Source organism: Lissotriton vulgaris, chromosome 7 (assembly GCF_964263255.1).
Source record: "Lissotriton vulgaris chromosome 7, aLisVul1.2, whole genome shotgun sequence".
Taxonomy (NCBI): Eukaryota; Metazoa; Chordata; class Amphibia; order Caudata; family Salamandridae; genus Lissotriton; species Lissotriton vulgaris.
The window spans coordinates 339888561-339906220 of record NC_141695.1 but is presented as its reverse complement, the minus strand read 5'-3'; the positions used below and the strand labels follow the sequence as shown (position 1 = coordinate 339906220).

At 43.0% G+C, this 17660-nt stretch overlaps 1 protein-coding gene across 1 annotated transcript in view; it reads right to left on the bottom strand.

Annotated features, from left to right (window-relative positions):
• Positions 1 to 16794: 16794 nt before the first annotated feature.
• LOC147701529 (ferritin heavy chain B-like) overlaps positions 16795 to 17660 on the bottom strand; it is a 33405-nt gene continuing 32539 nt past the window's right edge. Inside the window, exon 4 of the mRNA XM_086930210.1 lies at positions 16795 to 17135. Coding sequence (XP_086786336.1) covers positions 16980 to 17135 — 156 coding nt within the window. The 3' untranslated portion in view covers positions 16795 to 16979. The remainder of the gene's footprint in view (positions 17136 to 17660) is intronic.

Below are 17660 nucleotides of genomic sequence, written 5' to 3'. Positions count from 1 at the left end.
TTTTAGGGTGTGTTACACTTATTTACCTAGCATATATCCATCACCAAAATCTCCAGCAACAAGTCTTGTGTATATTCCGCTGTTCTGGAAGATGTAGGAGTCGTGCGTGCTCCCAGGAAATTTGGCCACTATGTCTGTGATGATGTTTCCGGCATTGGAGATCACCTGCACATTGATGGAGTGCGTAGACTTACGGTTTCCGTAAATGTGTTCAGTGGCTGCAGGTGGGCATAGGGGAATGTGGGTGCCATCTATGCAGCCTATCACATGCGGGAAGTGTGCCAGTCCATAGAAGTCAGTTTTTGATTTGCAAATTCCGCAGGTGTGTCAGGGAACCGGATGTAATGTTCCATTCTCTGCGTCATGGCATCCAAAAAATTCCTGAAAAAACGGGACAGACAGCTCTGGGATACACCACCTACTGCAGCTATCACACTCTGGTAGCTCCCAGGGGCAAGCAGGTGTAAGCTACATAGCAACAAAACACTAAGGTGGAGGAGGACCTGGGGGAAGTTTAAAGACCAGGCTCTGGGTACTATCCCCAACAGAACTAATAAACAACACAGGTACCAGAGGGTCTCAGATAAATGTGCCCTCAAATAAAGAAAACCAACCGAGAACTCACCCTTACTCACAGGTTATGTCGCAGAGAGCTCTCCATGGATGAGGAAAAATACCCATCAGTCACCATTCGGATCCGCCCTTCATCATTTGGGATTTTATCCGTACCACCCGTCAGAGGTTACTAATACTCTCCTCAGAGGTCAACCCGGTGGTAGGGGGTATCCTCAATGAGTATAAGAGACGACAGTGTGGTATACCACTCGATGTAGGTGAGTGGCAGAAAAAGTGGGACTGGGGTGTGCAGTGCAAAAGAAGGTGTGAAAAGAAAGAAACCAAGAAAAAGGTGTGTTTAAAATTGGTTTAGAAAAAGCACTAGATAATGATTTATTCCAGGTGTGCTTAACATACCAATGTTAAAAACAGTGCACCCGCCAACTGTCTGTTTATGTAGACAGCCTCAGGTTAATATGGTCGAGTAGTTTCAGCAATTAAAGGACTATTTTTGTCCTTGCTTTCATCAGGACCAGAAATAAAACAAATGCTACTACACCAGGTGAAGAAGTTAATCAGAAGCAAAGAGCTGCATAGCACCTGCACGTGGGGTGGGATGGCGTGGGCCCTGGGTGTTGGGTGATCCAGGTATGGGTGGAGGTCCCCTATTAAATCCATGATGGCTCTGCGGTGCAGCCTGTACCTCTGAAGTATCTCAGGCTCAGTCAATTGGAACAGGATGATCCTCTGCCTGTACACCTGCTCCTCCCTTCTCCATACCCTCTGACCAGCAGCCTGTAGCCTTTGCCTCCTCGCAATCACTTAGAATGCCGCCATTCCTGCAACACTGTTGCATTTTGGGCCCATTTTTATAGCTTGCACCTGGTTACCACCTGCTTTCAGTCCATGGTAAATACCGACTCTTAAATACCGAATTTCATTGAATTCGGTATTTTTCTCCTTTTCTACATCTCGATGGGCATTTTTTCCGATTCCTTATTTACCGATTCGGTGAATAAGGACTCGGTAAATAAGGTATTGGTAAATACAGATTCAGAAAATATGTAATCGGTAAATAAAGATTCGGTATTGTACTGATTCATATTTTCCGATTCGGTACATTTTTGACACCTACATCTCGTTTTCTAAATACCGGTCGGTAATGGCCGAGTTTACCGATTTTGGGCCGTTACCCACCGGAATTCGCCTACCTACATCTGGCCCTATGTCTTTATAGAGCGTCATGGATCATCTATTTTCGTATAATTAGATAAGGAGTTAGTTTAAAGGCATGAAGAATGGGGGCGTGGCTAACGCCCGACGGAGATGGCGGTGCGTCTGTGGCTCTTTGAGGCGAACGGGAGCGGACACGGACCAACACTGCGTCTAACCCTCGCTGGCGGAGCCTAAGTTGCAGGACATATATTCTGAACATGCCATGAGCGTTTTGCAGCTCTTTCCGACTATCTACAGAGCTGAGGTAGATTACTTATATTTACAACAAGGGGTGGTGAGGGACAGAGTCTCTGAATTAAGCAGAAAGCTCTCACCCAGTCAAGAGATCAGGGCTAGATCCAACACCGTTTTTTAGCTCACTGCACCATCCCAGTTTCAGAACCTGGCTGTATGCAAATTAGTCTGTTCCTGTCCCAGTGCATGATGGGAACAGGGCAAACCAAACTACAAAAGCCAATTCTTACACTGGGAAGGAAACAAGCTCCCGGGGACCGGTTTCTGGCATTACAGCCGTCTTCGGCCCGGTTTGCTTGAATCCTGATGGTGCAATGAGCAAGGGTCTCACATCTGAGAACACCCTTCCACGCTTAGGGTGGACAAAAATATTTACAACAAGGGGTGGTGAGGGACAGAGTCTCTGAATTAAGCAGAAAGCTCTCACCCAGTCAAGAGATCAGGGCTAGATCCAACACCGTTTTTTAGCTCACTGCACCATCCCAGTTTCAGAACCTGGCTGTATGCAAATTAGTCTGTTCCTGTCCCAGTGCATGATGGGAACAGGGCAAACCAAACTACAAAAGCCAATTCTTACACTGGGAAGGAAACAAGCTCCCGGGGACCGGTTTCTGGCATTACAGCCGTCTTCGGCCCGGTTTGCTTGAATCCTGATGGTGCAATGAGCAAGGGTCTCACATCTGAGAATACCCTTCCACGCTTAGGGTGGACAAAAATATTTACAACAAGGGGTGGTGAGGGACAGAGTCTCTGAATTAAGCAGAAAGCTCTCACCCAGTCAAGAGATCAGGGCTAGATCCAACACCGTTTTTTAGCTCACTGCACCATCCCAGTTTCAGAACCTGGCTGTATGCAAATTAGTCTGTTCCTGTCCCAGTGCATGATGGGAACAGGGCAAACCAAACTACAAAAGCCAATTCTTACACTGGGAAGGAAAAGAGCTCCCGGGGACCGGTTTCTGGCATTACAGCCGTCTTCGGCCCGGTTTGCTTGAATCCTGATGGTGCAATGAGCAAGGGTCTCACATCTGAGAATACCCTTCCACGCTTAGGGTGGACAAAAATATTTACAACAAGGGGTGGTGAGGGACGGAGTCTCTGAATTAAGCAGAAAGCTCTCACCCAGTCAAGAGATCAGGGCTAGATCCAACACCGTTTTTTAGCTCACTGCACCATCCCAGTTTCAGAACCTGGCTGTATGCAAATTAGTCTGTTCCTGTCCCAGTGCATGATGGGAACAGGGCAAACCAAACTACAAAAGCCAATTCTTACACTGGGAAGGAAACAAGCTCCCGGGGACCGGTTTCTGGCATTACAGCCGTCTTCGGCCCGGTTTGCTTGAATCCTGATGGTGCAATGAGCAAGGGTCTCACATCTGAGAATACCCTTCCACGCTTAGGGTGGACAAAAATATTTACAACAAGGGGTGGTGAGGGACAGAGTCTCTGAATTAAGCAGAAAGCTCTCACCCAGTCAAGAGATCAGGGCTAGATCCAACACCGTTTTTTAGCTCACTGCACCATCCCAGTTTCAGAACCTGGCTGTATGCAAATTAGTCTGTTCCTGTCCCAGTGCATGATGGGAACAGGGCAAACCAAACTACAAAAGCCAATTCTTACACTGGGAAGGAAACAAGCTCCCGGGGACCGGTTTCTGGCATTACAGCCGTCTTCGGCCCGGTTTGCTTGAATCCTGATGGTGCAATGAGCAAGGGTCTCACATCTGAGAATACCCTTCCACGCTTAGGGTGGACAAAAATATTTACAACAAGGGGTGGTGAGGGACAGAGTCTCTGAATTAAGCAGAAAGCTCTCACCCAGTCAAGAGATCAGGGCTAGATCCAACACCGTTTTTTAGCTCACTGCACCATCCCAGTTTCAGAACCTGGCTGTATGCAAATTAGTCTGTTCCTGTCCCAGTGCATGATGGGAACAGGGCAAACCAAACTACAAAAGCCAATTCTTACACTGGGAAGGAAACAAGCTCCCGGGGACCGGTTTCTGGCATTACAGCCGTCTTCGGCCCGGTTTGCTTGAATCCTGATGGTGCAATGAGCAAGGGTCTCACATCTGAGAATACCCTTCCACGCTTAGGGTGGACAAAAATATTTACAACAAGGGGTGGTGAGGGACAGAGTCTCTGAATTAAGCAGAAAGCTCTCACCCAGTCAAGAGATCAGGGCTAGATCCAACACCGTTTTTTAGCTCACTGCACCATCCCAGTTTCAGAACCTGGCTGTATGCAAATTAGTCTGTTCCTGTCCCAGTGCATGATGGGAACAGGGCAAACCAAACTACAAAAGCCAATTCTTACACTGGGAAGGAAACAAGCTCCCGGGGACCGGTTTCTGGCATTACAGCCGTCTTCGGCCCGGTTTGCTTGAATCCTGATGGTGCAATGAGCAAGGGTCTCACATCTGAGAATACCCTTCCACGCTTAGGGTGGACAAAAATATTTACAACAAGGGGTGGTGAGGGACAGAGTCTCTGAATTAAGCAGAAAGCTCTCACCCAGTCAAGGGATCAGGGCTAGATCCAACACCGTTTTTTAGCTCACTGCACCATCCCAGTTTCAGAACCTGGCTGTATGCAAATTAGTCTGTTCCTGTCCCAGTGCATGATGGGAACAGGGCAAACCAAACTACAAAAGCCAATTCTTACACTGGGAAGGAAACAAGCTCCCGGGGACCGGTTTCTGGCATTACAGCCGTCTTCGGCCCGGTTTGCTTGAATCCTGATGGTGCAATGAGCAAGGGTCTCACATCTGAGAATACCCTTCCACGCTTAGGGTGGACAAAAATATTTACAACAAGGGGTGGTGAGGGACAGAGTCTCTGAATTAAGCAGAAAGCTCTCACCCAGTCAAGAGATCAGGGCTAGATCCAACACCGTTTTTTAGCTCACAGCACCATCCCAGTTTCAGAACCTGGCTGTATGCAAATTAGTCTGTTCCTGTCCCAGTGCATGATGGGAACAGGGCAAACCAAACTACAAAAGCCAATTCTTACACTGGGAAGGAAACAAGCTCCCGGGGACTGGTTTCTGGCATTACAGCCGTCTTCGGCCCGGTTTGCTTGAATCCTGATGGTGCAATGAGCAAGGGTCTCACATCTGAGAATACCCTTCCACGCTTAGGGTGGACAAAAATATTTACAACAAGGGGTGGTGAGGGACAGAGTCTCTGAATTAAGCAGAAAGCTCTCACCCAGTCAAGAGATCAGGGCTAGATCCAACACCGTTTTTTAGCTCACTGCACCATCCCAGTTTCAGAACCTGGCTGTATGCAAATTAGTCTGTTCCTGTCCCAGTGCATGATGGGAACAGGGCAAACCAAACTACAAAAGCCAATTCTTACACTGGGAAGGAAACAAGCTCCCGGGGACCGGTTTCTGGCATTACAGCCGTCTTCGGCCCGGTTTGCTTGAATCCTGATGGTGCAATGAGCAAGGGTCTCACATCTGAGAATACCCTTCCACGCTTAGGGTGGACAAAAATATTTACAACAAGGGGTGGTGAGGGACAGAGTCTCTGTATTAAGCAGAAAGCTCTCACCCAGTCAAGAGATCAGGGCTAGATCCAACACCGTTTTTTAGCTCACTGCACCATCCCAGTTTCAGAACCTGGCTGTATGCAAATTAGTCTGTTCCTGTCCCAGTGCATGATGGGAACAGGGCAAACCAAACTACAAAAGCCAATTCTTACACTGGGAAGGAAACAAGCTCCCGGGGACCGGTTTCTGGCATTACAGCCGTCTTCGGCCCGGTTTGCTTGAATCCTGATGGTGCAATGAGCAAGGGTCTCACATCTGAGAATACCCTTCCACGCTTAGGGTGGACAAAAATATTTACAACAAGGGGTGGTGAGGGACAGAGTCTCTGAATTAAGCAGAAAGCTCTCACCCAGTCAAGAGATCAGGGCTAGATCCAACACCGTTTTTTAGCTCACTGCACCATCCCAGTTTCAGAACCTGGCTGTATGCAAATTAGTCTGTTCCTGTCCCAGTGCATGATGGGAACAGGGCAAACCAAACTACAAAAGCCAATTCTTACACTGGGAAGGAAACAAGCTCCCGGGGACCGGTTTCTGGCATTACAGCCGTCTTCGGCCCGGTTTGCTTGAATCCTGATGGTGCAATGAGCAAGGGTCTCACATCTGAGAATACCCTTCCACGCTTAGGGTGGACAAAAATATTTACAACAAGGGGTGGTGAGGGACAGAGTCTCTGAATTAAGCAGAAAGCTCTCACCCAGTCAAGAGATCAGGGCTAGATCCAACACCGTTTTTTAGCTCACTGCACCATCCCAGTTTCAGAACCTGGCTGTATGCAAATTAGTCTGTTCCTGTCCCAGTGCATGATGGGAACAGGGCAAACCAAACTACAAAAGCCAATTCTTACACTGGGAAGGAAACAAGCTCCCGGGGACCGGTTTCTGGCATTACAGCCGTCTTCGGCCCGGTTTGCTTGAATCCTGATGGTGCAATGAGCAAGGGTCTCACATCTGAGAATACCCTTCCATGCTTAGGGTGGACAAAAATATTTACAACAAGGGGTGGTGAGGGACAGAGTCTCTGAATTAAGCAGAAAGCTCTCACCCAGTCAAGAGATCAGGGCTAGATCCAACACCGTTTTTTAGCTCACTGCACCATCCCAGTTTCAGAACCTGGCTGTATGCAAATTAGTCTGTTCCTGTCCCAGTGCATGATGGGAACAGGGCAAACCAAACTACAAAAGCCAATTCTTACACTGGGAAGGAAACAAGCTCCCGGGGACCGGTTTCTGGCATTACAGCCGTCTTCGGCCCGGTTTGCTTGAATCCTGATGGTGCAATGAGCAAGGGTCTCACATCTGAGAATACCCTTCCACGCTTAGGGTGGACAAAAATATTTAGGTAGATTACTTGCCTTATCTTCACTCCAGCCACGTCTCTGTGTTTCGCCCGGCCGCCATTTTGTGACGCCTGTCGCGAAGCGGCTTCTTCCTCACGGCGCTTCTTTCCTTTTACGCTGTGTTCTCCTAGCTCCTCAAAATCTCTTTCTAACTGCGAATGTGTGGATTCTGGCACTGGGAAGCGCTAATGTCCTAACTAAATGGTGATTCTACAACACTTTTGGCCACCATTTTGGGAATTCAGTTTTGGGCAGAGTCTCTCACAGAACTTATTACCTTTTCCTAGCGATATTTTTCCCTCTATTTTCAGTGCCTCATTCTATGTCCACAGGCTCTTTAATAATGACTTTTCCTGGTAATAACTACTGGATTTTGACAAATTTTTGAAACACGCTGTTCAATACCTTTCAAGTTTACTCTCATAAACAGCTTCTCAGTGCTGACTGGGGGAAATTATAGCCTTCTTTCAATTTTCAGTTATTGGTTATTGATTCTCTGACCACCAAGGAATTTATTACACAAGAAAAATATGACGCTGCATGTCTGGTATGCTTGACATCCTTTTTTGAGGAAACAACTGATATCTCACTGTAGCGCTTCATCAACTTTGAATTTTGACTGCGCATATTTACAAGCAATTAGGAATATAGGCATTGATATTCTTTATGGATAAGGCGTTCTCATCTACGGAGATAAGCAAGGACTGTAGGTTATCTGATGGAGAGAGACTCACCTTTTTCTCCAATTGTCTTATGAAGTTGCTCTGCTTGTTTTCTCATGCTGAACCAACCTTTCCTGTATGCTTTTTTTTATCTAATGCCTAGTTCACCTATTACAGCCATATCTCTTTCTATTGCTTGTTGCGACATATTTCTTGTGATGTATTTCCCTCATGCTACCCTTTGCCAGTATCTCTTCATGTTTAACTGATTCATGTATGTTTACTTACTTGCACTCCCTTACTTGCATTGTTGTGAACATTAGGTACATTTGATGCCTTTATTTATTTATATGATATACTATCACATTGTAAGGTTACCTTATACACCTTTAATCTGGTAAAATTTCCAAAACCAGTCACCTATCCTAACTTCTATCTTGCATATGGGTAAGCAACTTAAAGAGGTGCTTCATTCAAAACCTACTTCACGTAAATTCCTACGCTAAACCAACAGCTGACGGACTAAAGGAATTCTTGGCGCTGAGACCTCAGTTACGTTCGATTGGTGCAAGATACGGCCTCTTTCACCCTTGTCTATTTAAAGTGACCATCAACAATAAGACTACCACTTATGAAGATCCACTAAAACTCAAGAGTTTCCTCTATTCCTTCCAGACTGACTCCATGGATACTTCAACCGCATCTACTTCCAAATAGTCACTTTTTGTTCTTATTGCTTTTTTTGCTATTTGCCTATGCTCCACCTTGCTTGTGATGTAGATATCAGACTTTTCTTTCTGACTTTCATCACTGGTATTAATGTGATTACGATTCTCTATGACTTGTTCTTATGCTCTTCCAGTTTTCCCTTCTGGGTTTGTTCTTCCCTTTTTCTAAACATGTTTCTCTTTTTTAACTTTATTGTTCTTATATTACTTGTTTAACCTCGCATTTTCTTTTTAACAGGTTGTTTCGTCCAGCCCTCCTCCCTTTCCCATGTTATAAGCAGTTCGTTGGTGGTGTTTTCCTCCCAGTTTCCCTTGTGAGTTTGGATGGCGTCATTCCTCTGTGCGGCCTCCCACCCCTCCACCCTTTGTATGATCTGGAACTTATGTAAGTTTCCAATATTCTTTCTATTTTTTCCCTTTTGCTCTATCATTTTTCCTTTACCTCTCCCCTCTTTCTCTCTTTTTTCAGCCGTTCCTCTACCCCTTTTCATCCTTTTATTTCCTTCTCTCCTATCTTCTCCTTATCCATTTTTCTACGAGGTCTTCTCCTTTTACCTCTTCTCTTCCCTCTCTTTTTCTCATTCCTCATTATTTTTCATCTGTATCTTCTTTATTGTATTGTTACTCCTAATTTAATTCTCTTTTTTAAGATGCTTAGTTTTTCTCTTAGATTTGTTCATTACACTGTATGCTTATTGCTTATCAATGTTATTTCATCTCAAAAACATTCAGAGTCACTACATGGAATGTTAAAGGTCTAAATAACCCTATTAAGAGACAACAAGTATTATCTCATTTAGCTAGGTTAAAAACAGATATTGCCATGTTACAGGAGACCCATTTATCTGATTCTGAAACATCCAAATTGAAAAGATTTTGGGTAGGCAATGTATTTTCTTCTCCAGCTTTAGGCAAAAAGAATGGAGTTGTGATTCTGTGTCACAAAAAGTTTAATGTTTCTGTTGTTCATCAGGAAATTGATTCAAATGGTCGTTGGGTAATTATCAAGTTACTAATAGATAATGTACCAATCGCAGTGTTTAATGTTTACGCTCCAGTTACTGTTGATAACAATTTTTGGGTACTTGTTTCAGACAAATTACTTACTATTGATGATGAATATATTATTTTTGGCGGCGATTGCAATCAGATTCATGATCCCATCTTAGATAGACGCTCCTCAGTTAAATATGTGCACTCTAAAATTAATTCCCAATTCACCTCTACCATTCGACGTAAATCCTTAGTTGATGTTTGGAGACTTTGTCACCCAGATCTTCAGGAGTACAGTTATTTCTCCCCTCCACACAAAACACAATCCTGTATTGACTATCTCTTTTTTAGCAAATCCCTTACCCAACATGTTCTTCACTCAGACATAGGCTCTATCCTAATCTCTGACCACGGCCCGGTCTTCATTAATTTTGATATAGTTCCCTATTCACCATCCTCTGGCAGGTGGCGTTTCAATAACTCCCTTCTTGCTGACCCTAAATTCTCCAGCCAATTCAGTTCTTTTGCTAATGACTTTTTTGCTACTAATACGGTTCCCGACTCTTCTCCTACCATGATCTAGGATTCTTTTAAGGCGACTGCACGAGGCTTCATAATCAATTTTATTTCTCAGAAGAAAAAGAATTTTGAAAAACATCTACCCAACTTCTTACAAAAATTAAACAATTAGAATATGCCTATTACCGTTCATTTACTGACTCTTCTTTAAAAGACCTCATCTCTGCTAAAGTCAATTCAATTAAATTATCCACTGATGCTGCAGCTTCTTATCTCTTGAAAAGTAGCGCACGATATTATGGAGGTCAGAACAAAATGGGAAAGCACTTGGCGAACTACCTAAAATCCCGCCATGACAGAACTAGGATTACATCCATAACATATTCTAATGGTGATTCTCTTTTTAAAGATGATAATGTCCTACAAGAATTTGTCTCTTTCTATAAAAATCTCTATACGCCTGAATCACAACCGCTTCAATCTGACATATCCTCTTACTTTCAAACTCTTACTTCTCCTTCTTCCGCCCATGTTAATTTTGACTCACTTGAAGTGGATATAACTTTGAAAGAGCGCTCTCATGCTGTTTCAATCTTAAAACGTGGTAAGACCCTAGGCCCCGAAGGATTTACCATAGAATGTTATGCTCATTTTTCACAGCTTCTCCTTCCCCACCTCCTTTCTCTTTTTAATTTTTTCATCACAACTGGTTCTTCCCAAGGTACTTTTCAAGAGGCTATGGTCTGTCTACCGCCCTATTTCTCTTGTAAACACAGATTATAAGATTTGTGCAAAAATACTCACACTGCGTATTGATCCCATTTTACCCAAACTTATTGGCCCAGGGCAATCTGGTTTTGTCAAAGGACGTTTATCCTCTGACAATTCTAGAGTTTTCTTTAATGTTCTTAGTAAAGTATCACCGACAATACGGGACTTTGTTAATTTACCTCCCATAAAAGGCCACCATAAATGCGGCACGTGTGCTTGCTGCGATTCAACAATAGAGAGAGATTTGTTCAGCCATAAAGGAATTTTTGGGAAACATGAAAATTTCACAAATTGTAAATCAAAATATGTGATTTATGCAATCTCCTGCTCTTGCCAAAAAATTTACATCAAAAAAACAAGCCAGGAAATACGTCACCGTATTTCCCAACACAAATCGCGAATTAGAAGAAATCTAAAAACGGACCCACTTGTAAATCACTGGAATATTATTGAACATACAGAACAAGGATTACGGTGGACGATCATTTTAAAGATGGATCAAGACGTACGAGGAGGAGACCTGGATGACAAATTATCAAAAAGGGAAGCCATGCTTATTATCATATTCAACACTGCGGTTGATGGGCTCAATGAGCTTTAAGAAATTTACCATCTCTAACATGGCCCCTTACATTTATATTTATCTGGATCATGGGACAGGAAAAACAGGTGCATTACACCGATACATTTGAGCTATTCTTATTCAGCATTAGATTCCACATGGCACCAAACAATGTTGTACTAGAATATTGAGGAGATTTGCTAACAATTAAGTAGACACAAAGCGCAGGCCACAGGCTACAGCCGCGTCAACTACCCTTTTTGTCACAACACTTGAGATCTTGGGAAGGCTCTCAAAATCTGCGACGCATCCGCGCAATACCAACAACTAACATTTCAAATGAAAAACTTCAATTCCCATAAGCACTTGCACCGTTAGGAATGTCAAATACTGCGAGATGTTCGAAGTCTCGTGTACGAAAAACAAACCGATCCAAACAGGAGAGACGAGGGACATGGCGGCTTAAAAACGAGTGAACAAGGTAAACGCGAAAATCACAACTTTAACATAGCGGGTGGTTCATGCGCAACTATACTTGCTGAGCACACGCCCGAGCCACTTTGTAGTGACAATGGAAGATTGACATTTGTTGGCATAATAATTTCACCCGACCCCCGCGGTAGAGTACACATCATTTGAGAGCGCTACCTACGTTTAAGCAGATCGGCAACACGTTTGTCCTGAACAGATTAGCAGTATCACGAGACTCTCCCGATTTCCAGCAAGATGGAAGTGCCCCCGCCCCCAAAAAAGTTACTTTTTCTGTTAACACCAGTCACGAGATGCAAAACACGATATTAACTGGACCCGTTCTTCTTTTTTTCTTGCCTGCAGCTTCAGCTTGCACCAATCAAAATCAAGAAGTTTAATCCCAAGAGGCATTAATAAGGTACGAACCTTTCACTCTATTGTTAGAATCAATTCCTCCAAATAAAAGGCAATTAGACATCAAGGCGCTATCCCTGTTTATTGTTCCCAGAATTCAACTGACCTGGAAGCACCCACGTCCCTAAGCCCCTCCCGGGGAGACTACGCATGACTATTCTAAGTAAGAACAGCCTAGCCCTAGCAGCGAATTTTTGTGGAACCCACAGACAGACCTCTTTTTTGAACCTTTTAATTTATTCTTTTCAGCTTTCTAAACTGTATGAATGATAAAACAGCTGAAAAAAGACATGTGAACCTTGAGGTAAGAAATCCCAGGCTCCTGCCCTGGGGTGTGAGTGGGCACTTAGGGGTGTACATATGTATGATTGTAAGACGAGTTTCTCTTATGTTTTTCAGAAACATTTGAGGTCCTGACGAGAGTTCCTCATACAAGGAATTCGAAATGCGCCGACCAGTATCGGAATAGGCCAATCTCTTTAAAAAGTTTTCTAGTGACAAATATAGAATTATTTTTGTACATGTAGATGGCCTAATGTTAAATTTGGAACTGTGTTCTGTCCCAATTTCTTCACTTATTTAAAATATTGATTTTCACTTTTTTCCATTTCTTCTCCTTTTTTCTTCTCCCCAATTTTCCAATAGCTTGTATGCTAGAGTTGTATATATGTGTATGAATGAATATGTGAAAGTGAGTTTTTAGTAGAGCTAAGAACAAAAATGAAAGTAAAGTTCTTTTAAAAAAGTTATAACTTAAATAGGGTTCTTTGCCTTATGCTTTTCTCTCCTGTGCACTTAATGTCAGTTGCTTCAATGTTATGAAAAAGGGTTGGTCAAAGTAATATGACTGAATTTTATTCCTGAAATAAATGATTTAATTCAAGACGAAGAAGTGTCTGGAAGGGCTATTTGAAGTTAGTTCTTCAATGAGCACTTATGGTTGAGTAAATTGCAGTAGTGGAAATTTGTAGTTGTTTCTTGTGATATGTGGCTTGGCCTTACTGCAGAAAAGCCAGACCTTACTTCTGTTCAAGCTTAGTAAAGCATCATCCTTACATTATCCCCTGGTGACCATTACCCTTGACGCAGAGAAAGCCTTTGATAGGATTTTTTGGGATTTTATGTTTCACGCTCTCAAATGTATAGGCTTTCCCCCCCAAATTAATCTCACTTATTTCCTTGCTGTATTCTGGCCCTAGGGCTTATATTTTTGCCAATGGTAAAATCTCAGATTACTTTTCTCTTTCCAGAGGTGTTTGTCAAGGCTGTCCCCTGTCCCCCTTGTTGTTTATAGTGGCAATGGAACCCTTTCTCACGAAAATAAGACAAGACGCCCAAATTACTGGGTTTCAGCTTGGTTCAGAACATGTTAAACTGTCTGTCTATGCTGACGATATCCTATTATACTGTTCTCATCCAGATATTTCTCTCCCTTCCTTTCTTCAACAAGTTGATCTTTTCTCGCAAATCTCAGGTTATTGCCTCAATCGAGACAAATGTGAGGTTTTACCCCTCAACCTTCTATGTCTCTGCCACTACTTTGATCAAACAGGCTTTTCCTGGCAACCAATTAAACTAAAATATTTAGGTTTATGGTTCTCCGCTAATATTTCTGACACTTTAAAATTCCATGTTGAATACATTACCAAGAAATTGTCTGACTTAATTACCAAATGGCATCCCCTTTTTCCTTCATGGTGGGGCAGATTAGACTCTATTAAAATGATGTTAGCCCCTATAATTCTATATTCTCTTTCTATGATTCCTGTTTGTATCCCAAGTTATTATTTTAAACGAATAGATTCGATCTTGCTGAAATTTCTTTGGAAAAATAAACTTCCTCGGATAGTCTTATCAAGTCTTAAGAAAGATAAAATTAATGAAGCTCTTGAGTTTCCTGATTTTAAATCTTATCACCTTGCTTTCGCTCTTAAGCAAGCTTCCAGGTGGTTGTCTATTGAACTCGAATCCCATCCTCCAGTATGGCTATCCATTGAAAAATACTTTGTTTCCCCTTTTGATTTACCTGAAACTCTTGCATTTTCTGCCAACTCTTCTTTTTTGCAATCTTCGGTTATTGCTCATACTCGTCAACTTTTAACTCCCCATCTACCATCCTCTTATCCTTCTTTAATCTCGCTGTCTCAACAGCCTATTTGGCACAACAAATTACTACGCATTAAAAACACACCTTTTATTGGAAATCATGGAGATGTAGGGGTTTACTATGGAGCTCTCAACTTCTCCATGCAAATAGACCTTCATCCTTTTCCGATCTGCAATCTCTTTTTCATCTTCCTAATTCTTGTAAAAAACAATGATCTTCTTCTCTCTGCCCTTCAGCATTATCTTCAATAATTACCTTCTTCTCCTATTCTTCCTCCTTCATGCTCCACTATTTTTCCTCTTCTGACTATGGCTTCTTCTGCTTCTAGTATATACAAATGTCTTTTATCTCCTACAGAATGGCTCAAGACAAAGACTGAATTGGCTTGGGAACAGGATTTGTCCTCTTCCTGGTCGGTTTCCCTTTGGGACAAACTCTGGTTAAAAATTCATAAAACCTCAAGGGCAGCTAATACCACCCAAACCCTTTATTTTATTTACCAACGCTTACTATACTCCCCTGCAAGACGGACTTCCTTTTCCCCAGACCTTTCATCTACTTGTTGGTCTTGCTCATTCCCTAATGCCGATTCACTACCCATGCTTTTTCTATGTCCAAGCATATCTATTTTCTGGAAATCTATTTGGTCTCGTATTAACGTTATTTTTAACACAAAATTTCCCTTCTCACTTCCAAATGTTTTCTTAGGTTCCCTGTCTTCCTCATGGCCTCAATCCCCTTCCCATTTTAAACTAATTGACCGTCTGATAGCTATAGCATTACACTTGATAACCTCCAACTGGAAAGATTCGTCAAAGGTTACTTATTCAGCCTGGTCGACAGCCATATGTTTTCATCATAGACTAGATACAAATTACGTCACCCCTATTTCCCTGGCAATTAAGAGAGATTTACTATGGATCCCTCTTACTTCATATCTGTCCACTCTCTCTTCCTCACGTCCCTCCACTAATACACGAGCTAACAAACCTGATGAAGTTCGTAAACCGCCATGATTATTCTCTGTTTTCTCTCTCTTAGCATTCTGTACAATATCATTCTTTCCTCTATTTTTATAGTTCTTTTTACACCTACATCTTTATTGTTATGTACACGCATACAATGTGTATTTTTTGAAAATTGTTACTTTGTTTTCTGCTCTCTTCAATTTATTATTTCCCTTTCCCTCCCCCTTTTTCCCAGTTTTTTCGCTCAGACATTATTGTTTATTGATTCTTTATTTGTGCATCTTTAATGTATGCTTTTATATTTATATTTATACTATCTTATATGAAGCTTTCCTGTTTTACTTCTCTTTATATTTGGTTTCAATAAACTTGAACTTAAAAAAAAGGCATGAAGAAATAGAATGTTGCTTTGGAGGGTCCACAGGCACGTGGAAATGAATTGATTCACACCCTCCTTACCCAGAAGGTGTATTTCTCATTCCTGTGCTGTGGAGCTTGGACCTCTGAAGTTCTGCGTTAAGGTCTTTGGCCTTCACACTAAGGGACATATTTATAGGGAAATAGCAGAGCCTTTCGTAGCGCTGCGCTCTGCCATATCTAAAATGCAGGGATGTGCCATATTTACAACAATACGGCACACCCCTATGTTTTCCCTAGCGCTGGAGCTAAAAATAGCTGCCTAGCACCAACACAGTCACCCTTGTCCCATAGTGTAAATGCGCCTGTGTTGCAGAGAATGATTGTTTATGCACACAAACAATCAATAATGGTGATTTGCTACTTCTATGTGTGCTGCATTCTACAGGGACACCTTCCTGCATATTTTGCTCTATCTATGAGTGTTGCAGGATGCAGCACACATAGAAAAAGCAAAAACGAGCAGAAATACAAGTATTTCTCCTCCTTGTGCCATTCTAATGCCTGCTCTCGCATTGCGTTAGTTTTTGGCGGTGCCCCAGATTTTCTGATCCTTATAAATCTAAGGCAGCGTCAAAAAGCAATGGGTGTTGCGGTGAATACACACTGCAACACCCATCACAAGCCCCTTTCACTCAGAAAACTGTTGAAAGGGTAACATATTACATATTACAAAGAGGCGGTAATCAGAAAAGTGGCTTAACGCCACTTTATAAATATGTTGCAGAGCATTGCACCACCGGAAATTGTTAAAAAGTGACATTCTGGTGGCAAAATCCCCTTGTAAATATGTCCCTCAGTGTCCGGGGCTAGAACCCTTTCACCCTCAGCAATGAGGCCTGGCACAATAGAGCCCCTGCACACAGCCCTTGGAAGCTCAGCCTCTGCGTACAGCCCAGGGACCCTCCCCGTCTCTTCCCCCGGGCCGTAAACATACACACCTTCTGTACTGAAGCTTTCGACTCCATTTTTATCCAGGCATGGGACTCTCGCACCCTCTATGGCTATGTGTGGGACTTATGCCCTCTACCTTTACATGCCTCTATATCGATGCCTGTCCCCTATTTTCAGATCTGACACCATTAATTCTCCTCTGTCCAAGGCCCGGGACTCTTACACACCCTCTGCATCCTGTAAAAGGACCTCACAAGTTCTGTGTGAAGGCCCTAGACTCACAGCATCTACCCATGACTTGAGCACTCATGTCCCTTACAAATAACACATTATAACCTGTTGCTCGCCCCTGTTAATGAATGAAGCCATCACAATGAGTAAGATGCTGAAAACCTTTATTTCTTGAAACATGTTGACAGGCACAGCTGCTGCAGGTAGCTTGGATACATATAGAAGAACCCTGTCCCACACACGCCTTCCGATGATGTCACAGTCGTGTAAATAATGGAAGAATGCAGGTTGTGGGAGTGGGTGCAGCAGGCTGGTGTTCCCACCTGGGGGGCCTAGCTGCTCTCCCCCAGGGTGTGCTTGTCAAACAGGTACTCGCCCATGCCATTCTGGGGCACGCCCAGGCGCTTCAGGTTGGTGATGTAATCGCCAAGTTCCTTGATGGACTTCACCTGTTCCTCCAGGTACTCAGACTCCAGGAAGTCACAGAGCTGTGAAAATAGACAAAACCAGGGTGAATGACTAAAGAAACAGAAAGACTTTGAAAACACATGGCTGAAATATGGCAGAGTGACCCGGAAGGAAAAGAAGAGGACTGGCGTTGAAATTCCAATGTAGGAAAGAATTGATTAAGGGTAGGGGACGAGTCAGTGAGCTTATAAATAAGTAACTAGCCTACAAGATTCTTTAAACAGAGCAGCCCACCAGTACTGTGGATAACTGACCACTTCAATGACTTTGGTGGGGTGGGGAGGGAGGGAGCGTGTAAGCCTATGAAGTTTAGTTTGTACGCGACAATGCTAAAGCTTACATCGCATAGAGTCGCTTGGATTGGCTGGCATTGAAAAAGATGGAGCTTATTAGTTTGCTGGCAACAAAAGACTGGTCTGTCGTTGGCCTCATGACGTGTATTACATAAGACATTTTCAGGTTGCGACAGATTAAGTGAGGTAACTGGACATTGCTCATCTCCTTGCTGTTATCGCCAACAACAGTGCAGGGATTTAGCACTGAAG